The 15397-nt window shown below is 32.7% G+C and overlaps 1 protein-coding gene across 12 annotated transcripts in view; it reads left to right on the plus strand.

Annotated features, from left to right (window-relative positions):
- MEF2A (myocyte enhancer factor 2A) overlaps window positions 1–15397 on the plus strand; it is a 222333-nt gene that overhangs the window by 127778 nt on the left and 79158 nt on the right. For all 12 annotated transcript variants that reach the window (XM_020963908.2, XM_020963922.2, XM_020963930.2 and 9 more), the window contains one exon: window positions 4243–4446. In XM_020963908.2, the coding sequence (XP_020819567.1) occupies window positions 4243–4446 (204 nt within the window). The remainder of the gene's footprint in view (window positions 1–4242; window positions 4447–15397) is intronic.

Below are 15397 nucleotides of genomic sequence, written 5' to 3' on the forward strand. Positions count from 1 at the left end.
CAAAAAAAAAACAAAACCCAAAAAAGACAAAACACCTAGTAGGATGAAAAATGACTAGGGCTTAGATGTGTATGAACCTTTAGGTCTTTGAACAGAAAAGAGAAAAACAAAGAGAAAACAGAAATCTTACTACCTCCTGACTTAATCTTGGGTTTTAATTTCCATTTAATGATTTTTGTTTCATCTTTTGCCATTGAAGATAATCAGCAAACAGTTATTAAGTGTTTACTATGTACCAAGCACTATGCTGAACCCTGGGGGTACAAAGGCAAAACAGTCTACCCCCAACAAGCTTATATATTAACATATATAAGGAGATAAAACATATATAGGTACATACAAGACATACATAGCAGACCCAAGGCAACTTTAGTGGGACAGTATTAACATCTGGAGTGGAGGGTGGGCGGTGGGAAGGGGAGGAGGGAGAAAGGAAACGCCTTCTGCGTAGGATGTCACTAAGTCTTTTTTTGTTTGTTTATTTGTTTGCTAGGCAGTGGGGTTAAGTGACTTGTCCAGGGTCACACAGCTGGTAAGTGTCAAGTGTCTGGGTCCAGATTTGAACTCAGGTCCTCCTGACTTCAGGGCTGGTGCTCTATGCACTATGCCCCCTAGCGGTCCCCCCACTTAGCTAAGTCTTAAAGAAAACCAAGGATTGATTCTGAGAAGTGGAAGAGAGGAAGAGAATGCATTTCAGCCTGTGGAACAGCCAATACATGGGCATAGTGATGAGAGATGGAGAACTATATGTAAAGAATTCCAGGTAGACTACTACTGCAAAGTACCTGACAGGGCATAATGTGTAAGAAGACTGGAATGACAGAAAGGGATCATGTTGTGAAACCAATCTCTTTAATTATTTCTCTACAGCACAGTAGTATTCAATTACATTTGTATACCATGATGTATTTAGCTAGTCCCCAATTGATGAGTACCCCCTTGGTTTCCAGTTCTTTACCATAACAAAAATAATTGCTACACATTTTTTTTACATATGGGTCCTTTTCTTTTTTCATTCTCATTTATTACTTTCTACTATGTCTCTCGCCTTCAAGTTTGTGAGTTTTCATAGATAAATATCTTCTAGTGTAAAATGCTGCCCTAACTTCCATTCCACTCTAAGCTTTTTCTTTTTGAGCAAAGAGTAGTTTACTGCTGAACCTTGCTGTGAGGTGGAAAGAACACTTCACTCAGCTTTCTTTTTTAAGGCCTTAGTTTTTCTTATCTATAACATAAAAGAATCATACTAAATTATGTCTAAATTTCATCAAAATTTTTATGACCCCAGAGTCTGTGGATGAAGAGAGTTGTCTGATGGCTGGTAACTGACTATCTTTAATATGGAAGCTAGTTGCTTATTAGTATTATGTAGTGTAATATATTTCATTTTTAGTTTTGCTTTGGTAATCTTAGTCATGAGATTCATTTTGCTGAGTCTTTTTGGTATGAGTCATATTTAACACCTATGTTAAAATCTCTAGTTCACTTTAATTTTCACTTTTTGCGTAACATCTCCATTGAATGCATATATTATTATCCCTCTTTTGTAAAGGAGAAAACTAGTACTGAGAGTTTGCAACTTGCTCAAGATTCACTTGACTAATAAATGGTGAAGCCAAGACTTGAACCTAGGTTTCTGACTTAGTAGGACCTCTACTGCTGTTCTTTCTATGCCATGACTGTTATCCACTAGCATAACTGTTGTAGCAGCTATATCTAGGATACTTATTTCCCCTATTTCACTCCCCTCTCCTCCAGCCTTTCAATTCTCTATCTTATACCGTGGTGCATAAAGTCAAACTGCAGTTTTTGGTATCATTTTTTAGCCAGCTACTCCTAGTATCCTACTGTCTCTTCTGAAATCCATAGGTTTAATCAGTAATAGTGATGAAAACACCATCTGTGCCTCTAAGTCCTTCAATTTCCTGCTCTGGACTTAATTAGTCTTTAGAGTTTTTAAAGGTTATTTCTGAAAGTATCATTTATTACCCACGTGATTTGCTAGTATAGCAAGCAGTCCTTAAGTTTTTAATAAGTCTGTCGCATCTGGGAGGCTTTAGATACGGTAAACTTCATGATGGTACTAAGTTTATGTAAGTACCCTTACACATCTTTCAGCAGCTCTGCCACTACAACACATCTCTTCTTCCTGGGGCCAGTAATAGATGCCTTCTTTTTAAAAAAAATTTATTTAATTTATTTTGATTTATCAACAATCACTTTCATATTCTTTTGAGTTGAAAATTTTTCTCCCTCTTCCTCTCCCCCCACCCTCCCCAAGACGGCGTACAATCTGATATAGGCTTTACATTTACATTCCTATTAAACATATTTTCACATTAGTGAAGTTGTAAGTAACAATTAAAACCAATAGGAGGAACCATCAGAAAGATGAAACAAAACTCAACAGAAGGTAAAAATAAGTGATAGCAATTCAACTTCCATAGTTCTTTCTTTGGATGTGGACAGCATTTTCCATCACTAGGCCTCTGGAGATGTCTTAGATGCTTATAATGCTGAGAAGGGTTCAGTTTAACAATCTTAGTCATTGCATAATGTGGCTGTTATTGTGTACAAAGTCCTCTTGGTTCTGCTCACTTCACTCAGCATCAGACCATATAAGTCTTTCCAGGTTTTTCTGAAGTCAGCCTGTTCATCATTTCTTATAGCACAATAGTATTCCATTACATTCATATACCACAACTTGCTCAGCCATTCCTCAATTGATGGGCATCCTCTCAGTTTCCAATTCTTTGCCCCCACAAAAAGAGCTGCTATGAATATTTTTGTACATGTGGGTCCTTTTCCCATTTGTTTGATCTCTTTGGGATATAGCCCTAGAAGTGCTATTGCTGGATCAAAGGGTATGCACATTTTTGTAGCCCTTTGGGATGCCCTCTTTCTTAGTGGCATTTGTGAATCCCTCTTACCATTCTGTGTAACAGAAGAAGCTATTTCTAGTTGAAAAGGTTCAGTCCATCCTCTGTGACAAGTACTGCTTATGGATTACTTAGAAAAACATAGAACTATCCTTATTTCCCCACATTCTTCCATCTTTCAACTTCTTTATTCCTAGGTGTTTTCTTTCTTGCTAGAGAATGTGCCATCTTTTCCCATATGTATTAGAGAACAGAAAAGGGTTTCTCCATCCATTTTGCTTACTCCTTTAACAATGAGACTAATTTTCATTCAGTGCATCAAACTTGTTTGCTGCCTGTGAGAAACATCAGATTTGACACAATCTATGTAGGTCTCAAGAACAATTCTCTTTCCCACCCTATCTGCTGAAATTATTTGTTATTTATAGTTTTCTCTCAGTTACTTTCATCGTTAAATTCAGCAAACTGTTGACCATACCTTACATCTGTTGCTGCAAGTTCTGTTATCTCAGGCTCCTTTGGGATTTGTGAGCCTGTGCTTTTATGGACATTTTGTTTGCATAGAAAGTCCTTGGTTGCAGAGTCACTTAAGTTCAAATTCTGGCTCTGATACTTAAACTATGTGATTTTCTGCCTCATTTCACCTCTCTCACTAAATATTAGTTAAGGGACTGTCCATCTCTCTTCTAGTTTCTTCTCCAAGGTAATTACCACATCCTTGCCAATGCTATAATTGCCTGAAGTATAAATAGTATCATTAAGCAGAGGAAATCCTTGAGAAGCCTTGCCAATCCAATTGTTCTTTCTCTCAGAATCATGGAATCTCTGTGTTTAAGGAACATCAGAGACTACGGAGTCCAACTCATACTTGACTGAGAATCCCCTCTACAGCATCCCCAACAAGTGGACATTTAAGTATCCATTAAAGATGACACATCTGTTTTTGTGTCTGAGGAGAGAGAAATATCACATCTCCTCTGAAAAACTGAAATCTGAGTATCAACTACCCTTGCTTTCCTTACCTGTTTTTCTTTTAATTTCATAGACATTTGCAAAAATTATCCCTGCAGTGTGAAGTTGTTGAAAGCTAACTTTGTAGATAAACTATGAAAGCATTAGTGTTTATTGGTGAAAATTCTGATTGCTTTGGATTTTTATTTTAAAGTGTTGTGAAAGATAAAACTTGGATCACTTGGAGCTTTTGAATATTAGGGATTTGTGTTGTCATGATTCTAAAATGAGAGAACTAGAAATTCAATTAGTTATCTTAGACCAACCTGCATTTGTAAGGAAGACTTAAGTTATATTTAAAGTTATGCTTAGAGCTATTGAGAATTTTTAAAACAATTTTTTTCTTTTTCAGGTGACTTTTACAAAGAGGAAATTTGGTTTGATGAAGAAAGCCTATGAACTTAGTGTGCTTTGTGACTGTGAAATAGCACTCATCATTTTTAACAGCTCTAACAAACTATTTCAGTATGCCAGCACTGACATGGACAAAGTCCTCCTCAAGTACACAGAATATAATGAACCCCATGAGAGCAGAACCAATTCGGATATTGTTGAGGTAACACATATATCCAAAAATGACTAATTTACAAGTAATTAATAGTTTACATTTTCATTTTAATTTGAGTAACCAAATTAACCTTTGTCTATGCTTGAAATGTTAAAATGAAAAATTAAAAGTGAACGTTTGTATTCTGTTGCACAATGATGTGAAATAGTTACAGATAGAATTTACTTTCTCTTCAAGTATAATACCTACTTTCTAAAAATAATTTCTGAATCTTGTTGATTTAGTAATTTAAACATCATAAATTCCTTTAAGGAAACTTTGAAAATATATCAATAATATACTAAGCTAAATTAACTGCTTATCTATAGCTTTTTAGTTTGTGTTTATGTTAAAAAGTTAGAATTGTGTCATAGCATACTGTTCAAGGATATGATATAAAAATATTAACATATAGTTGTACAATTTTAATTGTTTTATTTTCATTAATAAATACCTTTGGCTTCAAAAATCTAATGACATGGAAAAAGATAGAAATCATCTTTTTGTATTATTAACAGAGCTCAGTGTAGGAAGAGTGGAGTAACAGGGCATAGTCCTTCCTCCCTGATTGTTCTTCTTAACATTTCCTCACCCTCAGTAGACCTATTGTTTTATCAGAGGGAAAAAAAAGGCAAAGTAGGTTTCCTACACTCGAAAACAATGTTCTAAAATAAACCCTCCCACCAAAAGAAATAAAACCTACTTTCCTTTCATCTTATGGAACCACAATATGTACTTATTTTCCTGTAGTCTGCAGGAATTCTGAGTACCCTTTCAAAATAGTAGAGGGTTTTTTTCCCCTTTAAACATTTAAAATTATTCTTTCTTTTGGGAAATTGGGCTTCTTCATTACCTGGGAAATAATAACATTTAGTGGACTTCTAGTATTTTTTTAATATTATGTAACCATGCATGTACATTAAAATTTCCCATTACCAAAAATCTTGCATAATGCTTAACAAAATTAATTTTACAAGAATTGAATAAAAACAAAATACAAATTGGTTTCCCTAAAAATTAATGAAAAGAAAGTTTAACGATTTCATTGCCTAGGGATTTTAATTTATTTGGCTTGCCAGATCATTTGTATTACATTAGAGTTCTAATATAAATACATAATATATTTTAAATGTATTTTTATATTTATACAGCATTCTTTTGGCTTCATGGTATATATATTATATACACATATATACATATGCTTTTATTTTTAAAAAAAATCACTAAACTACTTGAATTTTTCTAAGTGTTTCTGCTAATTTTAAGGAACAGTTGAATTTTTAAATGAGAAGAGGTAGCAAAATATAGCATAATTAGTGGGAATCATTGTCATGTTTATTTTTTGGCCACGGTTTGTTGGGTGCTGTCTGAGCTTCTCTGTTGAAATGCACATCAGTTAATTTTGTATCAGATAAAGATCATGTTAGTTGAACTAAGTAACTATGATTTTCTTCCTCATGTTCAGCTTAAACCTTATTTTAAAATTATGTGTAAATTTTGTTATCATTTAACACTTTTGAAGTAATACATGGAAAATACAGCCAACCTTGTTTGTTATATCCTGAACACTCCTCCCCTCCCGCTGCACATGACATCACACACTTTACCTTCAGACCTTTTCTTAATATAAGTCCTATAATTTACATTTAACCAAGGTTTCAATTTAATATTGATCCTTGTATTAAAAATACTAACATGTCGTTATTTATTTTACTTCTGATATTTCATTTTGCAGATGTTCTTATCTCCACCAGGAGGTTCTGAATACTTCTCAAATCTAAAAGTCTACTTCATTAAAAAATATGAAGTATATATTCTGATTTTTATCCTACAGCTTTTCTGTAACTAACTCTCCACCCTAGTTGTGGCAAACTGTCAAAATAAAAAGGATATTTTTGTACTCTTCTCAGAAATTAGTCTGCTCTAGTTATTTGTAGATTAGAAACCAGAATTGTAGATTAATCAATGAGATTTTGATGTATTCTTTTTTTAAATTGCAAGTGTGTGAATGGAGTTAATTATTCATATCACTTTTGTGAAGTTCTGAGGAGCTAAATATAAAGAGGAACCATATTGGATTATTGAAGAAGTAAAGAGTTGTAAATGTGTTTTGGTACTGAGGACTGAAAAACTTAGTTTTCTTTTTTGAGTATTAAATTTTTGCTTGACTAAACCATACTTTCTATTAGAAGACAGTATATATCACACTTTGTAGCTATTAATGTCTGCTGTCTTTTTCCTGTAACAATGACGCTACTAGCCCAGCATTGGTGTACACACTTTTTCTTTTAGTAATAGAAATGAATTGTACTGAGACAGCTATAAAGATTATTTATAAATTTATTCATAAGTTCTTAAGAAATATATTTTATTATAAGTCATTACCATCTTATTCCTACTTCTCTACATAAACTCTGAACAGATTTAAGCCTCAAGATTTTTTGTGGCATTCCAGTAATATTCATTTGACATTGCATTATAGATAGTCTTATTTCCCAAAACTTTGCACACAGTCACTTTTAATACATATTGTCAGCTGTGGAAAAATGTTCTCCATAAATTTTAACCAGTTGGCAGTGAATTTCTGCATTGACACTTTAGAATTTAAAATCAGTGCCTGTAATATGCCTAAGAACTGTGTTTGGGAAAGTAACCGTCTTTAAATTGAATGCAACAATTTAATTACAGCTAACCCATCACAGTATTATCCCCTTTCCTTAATAAAGTATTGTACTTATGAAAGAACTGTACAGTGTATACCGTATTGCTAATTAGCCTTATAGAGTAATTTTAAAATTAAATCATGCATTCTCTTACTTGGTTTTCTTCTGTGAATAGTAGCACATGTTTGCAAACTTTTTATTAGTAGGGTTTGGTTTTATTTCCCCTCGCGTGATGAAGGAAAATATTTATGTTAGAATTACTGTAAAAATAAAGATCCAAATAAGTACCAGTATAATAGCCAATGAAAATACTTTACTAATACTATTACTATAAACAATTAACTGTTAAGAACAATTTAAGGATTTTTGATAGAGATACTTTTAATTAAGAACAATGTTTTGGCTGTGTTCTGCAAATATGAACACTGCTACGTAAAGATCCCCATGTTTTGTCCGTAGCACCAAATAAAATTTGGATTTGGAGAATGGTATTCTAAGAACGTCAACAAAGAAGTTGTGACACTTAAATGATGGGTTATTAGCAGTGAGATGTAATGCTCACATTTACTTATCTTTCAATATCCTTTTTTTTTGGACACAAAATATATGTTGCATTCTCTTTTTATGTACCGTATAAATTACACACTTTTGAGAAATATAATTCCTTAAAAATGGTCTTAACTTTACAGATTCTGACCATTTATTTAAGGAAGTTGCCATGGTTTTAAGTTATTTGTTTAAACCAACAGTATTTTCTCACATTCAATTTCTACTTAAAAGCTTTAATAGTGCCAAAATCTGTTTGTGTAACATTGGTTATACTCTTATTTAAGCAAAATTTATGTTTGAAAATTAAAACTTATAAAAGAGATAAATTGGAAAGGCATGAAAACTTCCTTATGAAAGTATTCACAAGACTGTTTGTTTACATGGGGAGCACTGTTGCTCTGTTTAAAATGATTTATTTTAAAAGTTGATTTGTATATAATTTTTCAGGAATAAAGTTATTACATAGCATAAGATCATAAAGCTGAAAAGGACTTTAGAAAATCATCTAGTCCAATCCTCTCAATCCCATATTATACCATTATTATTGTGTCTTTTAAATACCAGAATTCATTTATGTTTTCTGATAACTGCAAAACTATTTTGAAGATTCATGTACTATATATTTTAATATTTCATACCTATGCTTTAATAGTCAAATTATAATTAAATTAAATTAAAAATAAGTGACAAAATTGTGTACTAGATTTCTAATCTGTTTTGAAAGCCAGTACTAAATAAGAGATTAAAACATAGGGAGATATAGGAGTTACAGTGTGAACTAAAAAAATTATTCTAAAGACCCACTGGATGAATATTTTTTTATATGCCGAGGAATGAAAACCTAGACCATAGATACTTCAGTGCCCACATTGTCTTCTCTCCAATTTAACAGAAAGTTGAAATAGTAAAATACACTGCTTTTTAAGAATTTCACATTGCAGTAACATAGTTCATTCAGCTTATCTGATGTGTCCTTATAACTGTTCAGCCACTATAATCTCTCTTGTGAGCAGGTCTTTATTTGGGGACTTTTCTTCACCTTCTGAAGAGACACTGTAGTATTTGTTGATTTTGCTATGCAAAGAAATCTATAGAATATATCCCTCTCAGCCCTTTAAAATGCAGAGGACTTCCTATATTGATTAATTTGTTTGCCAAAGTATCTACTTCACCAACAGAATATAGATTGTAATCTTTAGTAAACTTTTTTTTTTCACTTGCTGGTCCAAAAACACCAAACACCTGTTGGCCAACCTTTTTGGAATAAACTTTTTCAAACTTGACCTGGCTAAAGAGGAAAGAACTGTCCTGAGCTATGAACAGAAAAAAGAAAATGCAAAATTATAACATGCTCAACGCAATATAAATTGCATAATCTGGGAAATTTGCAAAAACAAAGAAATTAGACTTTGAAAAGTTAGTTGAAACAAGGATTTAGTGTTGCTTAGTGTAAATTAGATTTAGGAGAAAGAAAAATTGGTTTCTTGTTAGACTATAATCTTTACTCTTGCCTTCATGTTAGAATAGGGCTTCCTAACCTGGGACCCAGAGACTTATAAAGAGTCTGTGGATAAATTTCACGGGATTTGTGAATTTGGATGGTAAAAAGTTACATATTTATTTTTATTGACTTCTAACTGAAATGAGAATTTCCTTCAATTATTTAGAAACATTATTCCAAGAAGGGATCCCTAGACTTCACCAGATTGCCAAAAGGGGACCCTGTTACACAAAAAAAAGATTAAGAACCTCTTATATCCCAAAGATTAGTATTGACAGTGACCATCACAAGGAATTTGTATTTTCAGAAAAAGAAAACCCTATTTAGCTAAAAAGTACATTGAGCTTTAGATAATAAAATGGCAAAATTGGAAATAAGAATGTAACTCAAAAATTTTTTTTCCATAGACATGAGAAAAATTGTTTCATTGATGTGTTTCTTGCTTGGTAGTTTGTATTAATTTGTTGATTGTAATAAATATAGTAGACAAAATAGGAAATGAATGCCTTTAATAAGGTAGTGGTGATCATCCAGGCTGTTGTCTCTAAAAATGGTATTAGACACAACATAGGCAGTAAGCAAGTAAAAGATTTAATGACAAAAAATTAAAAGTGCAGCTGTTGATTATAAGGCAATTAATTCATAATGGTATGGCAGTTTGGGTTATACATAAATTGTAAAGCAGGGAATGAATTTCTAATACATTCTTACTTAATTTGCTTAACATAATTTTTGGTCCCTTGTAGACTCATGGTGGGGAAGGCCGTAGTGGGGAGTGGGATTGTGTCTGTCACAACCATGAGCCAGAAAGAAAAGCAAACTGCTAGCCTTTCTCCTTTGAAGGTCTGATGCTGATTTGACCAAACTAGGGACATTGTTATGTTTAGGCTTACTTACAGTATTGTAATAACTTTTTAAAAAGGCTTTTCAGCCAATAAACATTTTTTTCCCCATTTTACAGATAAGGAATGGAACAGACAGGGAACGGTTAAGAGGCTTGCCTAATGTTTTACAGGGCTGCAATGGAGCGGCAGGGAAAGGGGAAAAAAAATATTGTGACACCTGGAGACAAGACAAAGCTTCCCTCCACCTCCAGCCCCCTGCCCTGCTCCTTTATTGATAACAGAGCCTGAAGCAGCAAGATGATGATTCACAGGGTGAGGCATACAATCCTCATAGCCCTCCTTCTCCTTCCCACATTTTGCTGCACCACCACTTCACACAATGATCACCATAGTTTCTTGCAATTTCAGTTTTAGTATTTTTATTTTGCAATGTATTTTGAGTATTATTCATCATACAATTATCAGTTTTCTTTTATGTGCTTTTTAAGAAAGTATGCTGCATCTCCAAGTGTGATTTTGATTATTTTCAGGCCACGGTTTTTTTTTTAAAGGAATGTTATCTTTTATTTTTTAAATGGGAATCAGTGGGAGAAAATAAGGTTAAATCCATACAACATTGCTTCACAGCCTACTTTTCAGCAACAAATCTCTTTTGTGTTTTAAAGAATAACTTACTGCGTTCTGTATTGGTTTTCTTCCTCAAGGTACAGATGCAGTGTTCTTTTTTTTTAAAAATTAAATTGCTTGGTAGTCCTCGGAAGTATTGGTGAAATATGTTTGTGGATATCTAAACAGTTTTATAGGCAGATATGTTTTTTAAGCCTATCTGGTGTTATTATTTTGTATTTGAATAAATTTGGTTTTGGAGTTCTTTGTGTTACAAAACAGTACTAATGAAATTATGTTGAAAGGATGGGCTGTCATTCCAAAATCTTGCTTTAAGGTGGTAGGAAAGCATTATCTCAGGAGCCACATTGGGGCATGTACATGATCAGTAATTAACAAATATTTGTCTACATTTGATGAGCTAAGGAAGCATACAGAGGAAAATGGAGTTGTTTTGAAACTGACTCCTGTTGGCTTGAGATGTCCAAATAATTTGTTAACAATTTGTCTTTGATCTTACCACACTTCAGTTCTCTCAAGGACAAACATAATTAAGTGACTAAAAAAAACCTCTCTTGCTTTTTGGAATGAGAAATAATGTATTGAGGGAACATGTCTTATTTTGAAGAAGGAAACAACTTTTAATTTCCTTTTTTCTTTTCAGTCTTCAAACAAAATAATCATATCTTTTCAAGATCACTTTTGCTTAAAAAAAACCTTTTCTCCATCTTTTATTGAGTATTTACATTTACTGCAAGACAAAATGCTTGATAGAAAGCTTTACTTTAGTCTTCATATTGATGATTTTCACAATGAAAGAAGAGAAAAAAATTGAACTTTACTGCTTTTATACAACTTCTCAGGGGAATGAAATGGAAATTTCCAGTAAACAGAGTTTATTTTGAAGACTAACAAATGATCAGTATTTCTTAAGATTGTCATTTACAAATTCATGGGTGCATTGATTGTGTTTAAGAAGATTAAAATAATGAAAAAAAAATAATACTTTCTTGTCCTTAGGGCTGATTTGGGCAGCATCCTAAAGCATTGATTCATTCTGTAGAATAGCTCTATTCCATTCTTGTCTTTTTTTCCAAAGGGAGTGAATAATGTCCAGTTGTTACCTAAGTGAATTTGTAGTAAATGTAATCTTCAAAAATAAGTTTGAGCAGAATTATGAATACTGTGAAAATACAAAAGATTTTGGGAGAGTGAAGTAGTTAAAACTAAATAAAGTAGTAAATTTATATTTTGCAGGATAGTTTTGGTTATGTGTTATCTTATAGTTAATGGTATTCATTTGCCAGCCAAGAAATGTCATGGAAGTTTTTAGATGATAGTCTTGACAAATTATTTAAATATATATATCAGCTTTCTGCAATACACAAGGAAATAGGTGCAGAATATAGCACAAGAGTAACATTTCAGTACCCAGCACTTTCTCAGACTAATGTACCTCACAGTCAAGGTGGGAAGAATTTAGAAGATATACATCAATTTTAATTCCTCCCTAATAAACACAGAATTGGGGAGCTAAATCTGACCACAAGTATTATATGTTTGTGTGTATATATGTATATATATACATACATATTTTTCTAAAATTGACTAGAAATATCTTAAAGATTACCCATTTTTTGTTTACTCCAAACTTGAATTGAGAGTATTTATAAATATATTCAACCTTCATCTTGTGAAGTAGTTTAACCTTGAAAGTTGGTTAAACTAAAATATAGGAGAAGGTAAAGGACTTAAGGTAAAACCCAAATTAGTGACAAATCTAGAGAAAAACACAAATATTCAGCTTTATACCCAAAGTAAATTACCACTTTTATTTCCAATTAGTTTATAAACTATTAGAGCAGGTAAAGACCTTCAGAATCACATAGTCTAACTCTTCATTTTACATGTTGGGAAACTGACATCTAAGGTAGAGTGATTTCACTAGAGTCACACAGCTAGTTGGGGGTAGTCTCCCCACTCTCCCCCCAGTTCTCATTTTACTACACCATCCTTGTTTCATTGATCTTTATACATACTGTAGCAAAATAGACTGGGGCAACTTTAGAGTCAAGAAGTTGGGAGTTTGAGTTCTGCCTCCAACACATAACTGGTTATGTGACCCAAGGGCAAAGGAAAATTTCTCAGTGCCCCAGGAAACTGATTATAAGTATAAGTTGCTGATAAATATGCAGAAACTTTATAAGTTTCATTGATCTTTTTGATTACTTGATTCTATACATTGTCCACTCAGGCTGTGCAGAGCTCTGTAACACGCTATTTAACATTAAAAATCGCTTTAAATTACATAAGTACGGTAAACTTACCTCCTTTCCTCCTGCATTTTGCATTTATTAAGTAGTTTCATAAAACAAACCTCTAACATTAAAAAACTACTCTGTTATCTTGCTGGCAGAAGTTCTTTTCTTGGATACAGAACAGCACACATGGCCTCAAGATATTTTAAGTAGTAAGTATTAGGAAAACTAACTAGGAGCTAATTCACAGCTTATTGTGATATTTAATAGAGGTCTCTGTGGATATATACAGTAAAGTTGTTAAACAATACCTTCTAACACACATAAGTAAAGTCCAAGTTCACTTTTTGCATTTTTATTAAGTGAATATTTCAGCTTTGTTATATTGCATTCACAAATGTAGATTCAAAAGTTCTTCAGAACCTGGTGATTCATACTCATGTATGATCCTGGTAAGTTTTAGTTTTAATAGAGAAGCAATATTACAGATGACTTGGATTTTTTTAAAAAATTCTTCTGAGACAGAAATTTCAAAAAAACCTAAGATATAAAGATTCACCACTAGCTGTTTCTCTTTTGTATGATAATTTATTTTATTCTTCTAGACTTTATTAATTTCTGTCCTAAAAGACAGGATTATAGGACTTAAAGAGTAAAAGAGAATAACTTTCTTGGCATGTTTTTTTTTCTTCAGTTGGGGGGAAAAAGATCCAAATCTGTGATTTATTTGGTATGGAGAACTGCCAATGTGTAAAGTCCTTTCAGTAATACAGATAAGCAAGTTGTCAGCAACTTATACTCACAATCAGTTGCTTGGGGCACTGAGAGATTGTCCCTTGCCCATGATCATATAACCAGTTATATGTTGGAGGCAAAACTTGAACCCCTGTCTTCTTGACTCCAGAGTTTGCCCTGATCTATTTTGCTGCAGTGTTATTTAAAAGCCACAGTCTCATTTGAAGCTTTACATATTTATATTTTTACTCTTAAGGTAAAATCAATAGATGAAACCAAAATGTAATGTGAATACTTTTATATTTGGAGAATACTTTTAAAATTTCTAGTTATAATTTAAAATTTTTAAAAAATATATGCTTTAATGAGTTTCTGCCTGTTCTATCATTTGATTGTTTTAAAGTAACTTTAATCAAGGAAGGTTATAGTCCTCACTATAATCCAGTGATATTGATATCCAGAAGTTAGACAGACATGTAAGCCCTTTCATAATTATTATTATTAATTGTAAAAGTTAGCAAATTACTTTTGTAAATGAACCTTCATAGCAATTGCCAATAAATCAGTCTAAGTTCTGAATTCTTGATTAATGCATTAATACTTAGTTCATCATAATTTCAATATAATTATTTTTCTGTCACTCTGAAACTTTTAAAGTAAACTTTTTTCTTCTATTAACTTGTTCTTATTTTCTGGGAATTGCTTAGCTTATCTAATTCTTTGGGACTTAAGAAGTACTTGTGTTATGAAATTGAATTTTGTCTATATACAGAAAGTTTTTTCATTCGACAGCTTTTGAATGCCTCTTTTGTGTAGCACTTTACTATAATATTGTGTTATTTAATTTTTCATATCACTTTGAGTTGCTAAATTTTTAGTAGTGCTTCACAAAGTGGCACTACCACGGTGTAAATTCATATAGAATGATAAAGAAATAGTACTTAGTCACCTAATTAGCAGCAGATGATTGGTATCTGATAATAGAATATTTATAACTGGTATTTGATGTGTGTAGCTCATTAATAATGTAGAGTTAGTTTATAATAGTATGTCTAATCTTTCTATTTTCAGTGTCTGTTTCTTGCTGCTAGATTGTTCAAGTGATACAAAAGTGTCAGCTTTAATAGAGGATTGTTCTGATGATTTAAATGGGGTAATGCATATGAAAGTATTTTGAAAAGTACAAAACACAATATAGACTAAAAATGTTGCACTTCCACTTTTCTCCCAAGAGGAAATATTCATAGAGATGTGCATAAGCCCTTATTTTGCAGTTTGGGATATGTAGTCAGTTCCTTTGACACTCTTCTTGTACCATTTCTTGGATTATTGAACATCTAATCAGGTTAAATTTTTTAAAAGCTATTTTTGTTTGTAGAGGCTAGATGAGACAGTAGTAAAAGTAATGGACTTGTAGTCCTAAGAGCCCTGGTTTTTATCTTACCTTCCTAACCTCATATTAGCTATATGACTACTAGTAAGTTGCTTAACCCCTTGTTTTAAGCACGTACTATGTTCCAGGAATGGTACTAAACTCTGGGAATTCAAATACAAGCAGAAATGAGGACAATCCCTACTCTCAGTGTAATGGGAGAAGACTACACATAAAAGGAAGCTAAACAGAGGATGGGGAGGAAGACATACTTTTGTGACCTAGGGGAGAAGGTCTGGAGAGTCAGGAGTGGAACCTGGAGAGGAATGAACACATGAATGACCTAGGTGCTTTCCATAAAATGGGGTTCCTGGGAGGAATCAGCCAATATCTACAAGCAATAAAAGTCATCTAATAAAGGAAATTTTCGT

Source organism: Phascolarctos cinereus, unplaced genomic scaffold, assembly GCF_003287225.1.
Source record: "Phascolarctos cinereus isolate Bilbo 61053 unplaced genomic scaffold, phaCin_HiC Scaffold_3;HRSCAF=262, whole genome shotgun sequence".
Taxonomy (NCBI): Eukaryota; Metazoa; Chordata; class Mammalia; order Diprotodontia; family Phascolarctidae; genus Phascolarctos; species Phascolarctos cinereus.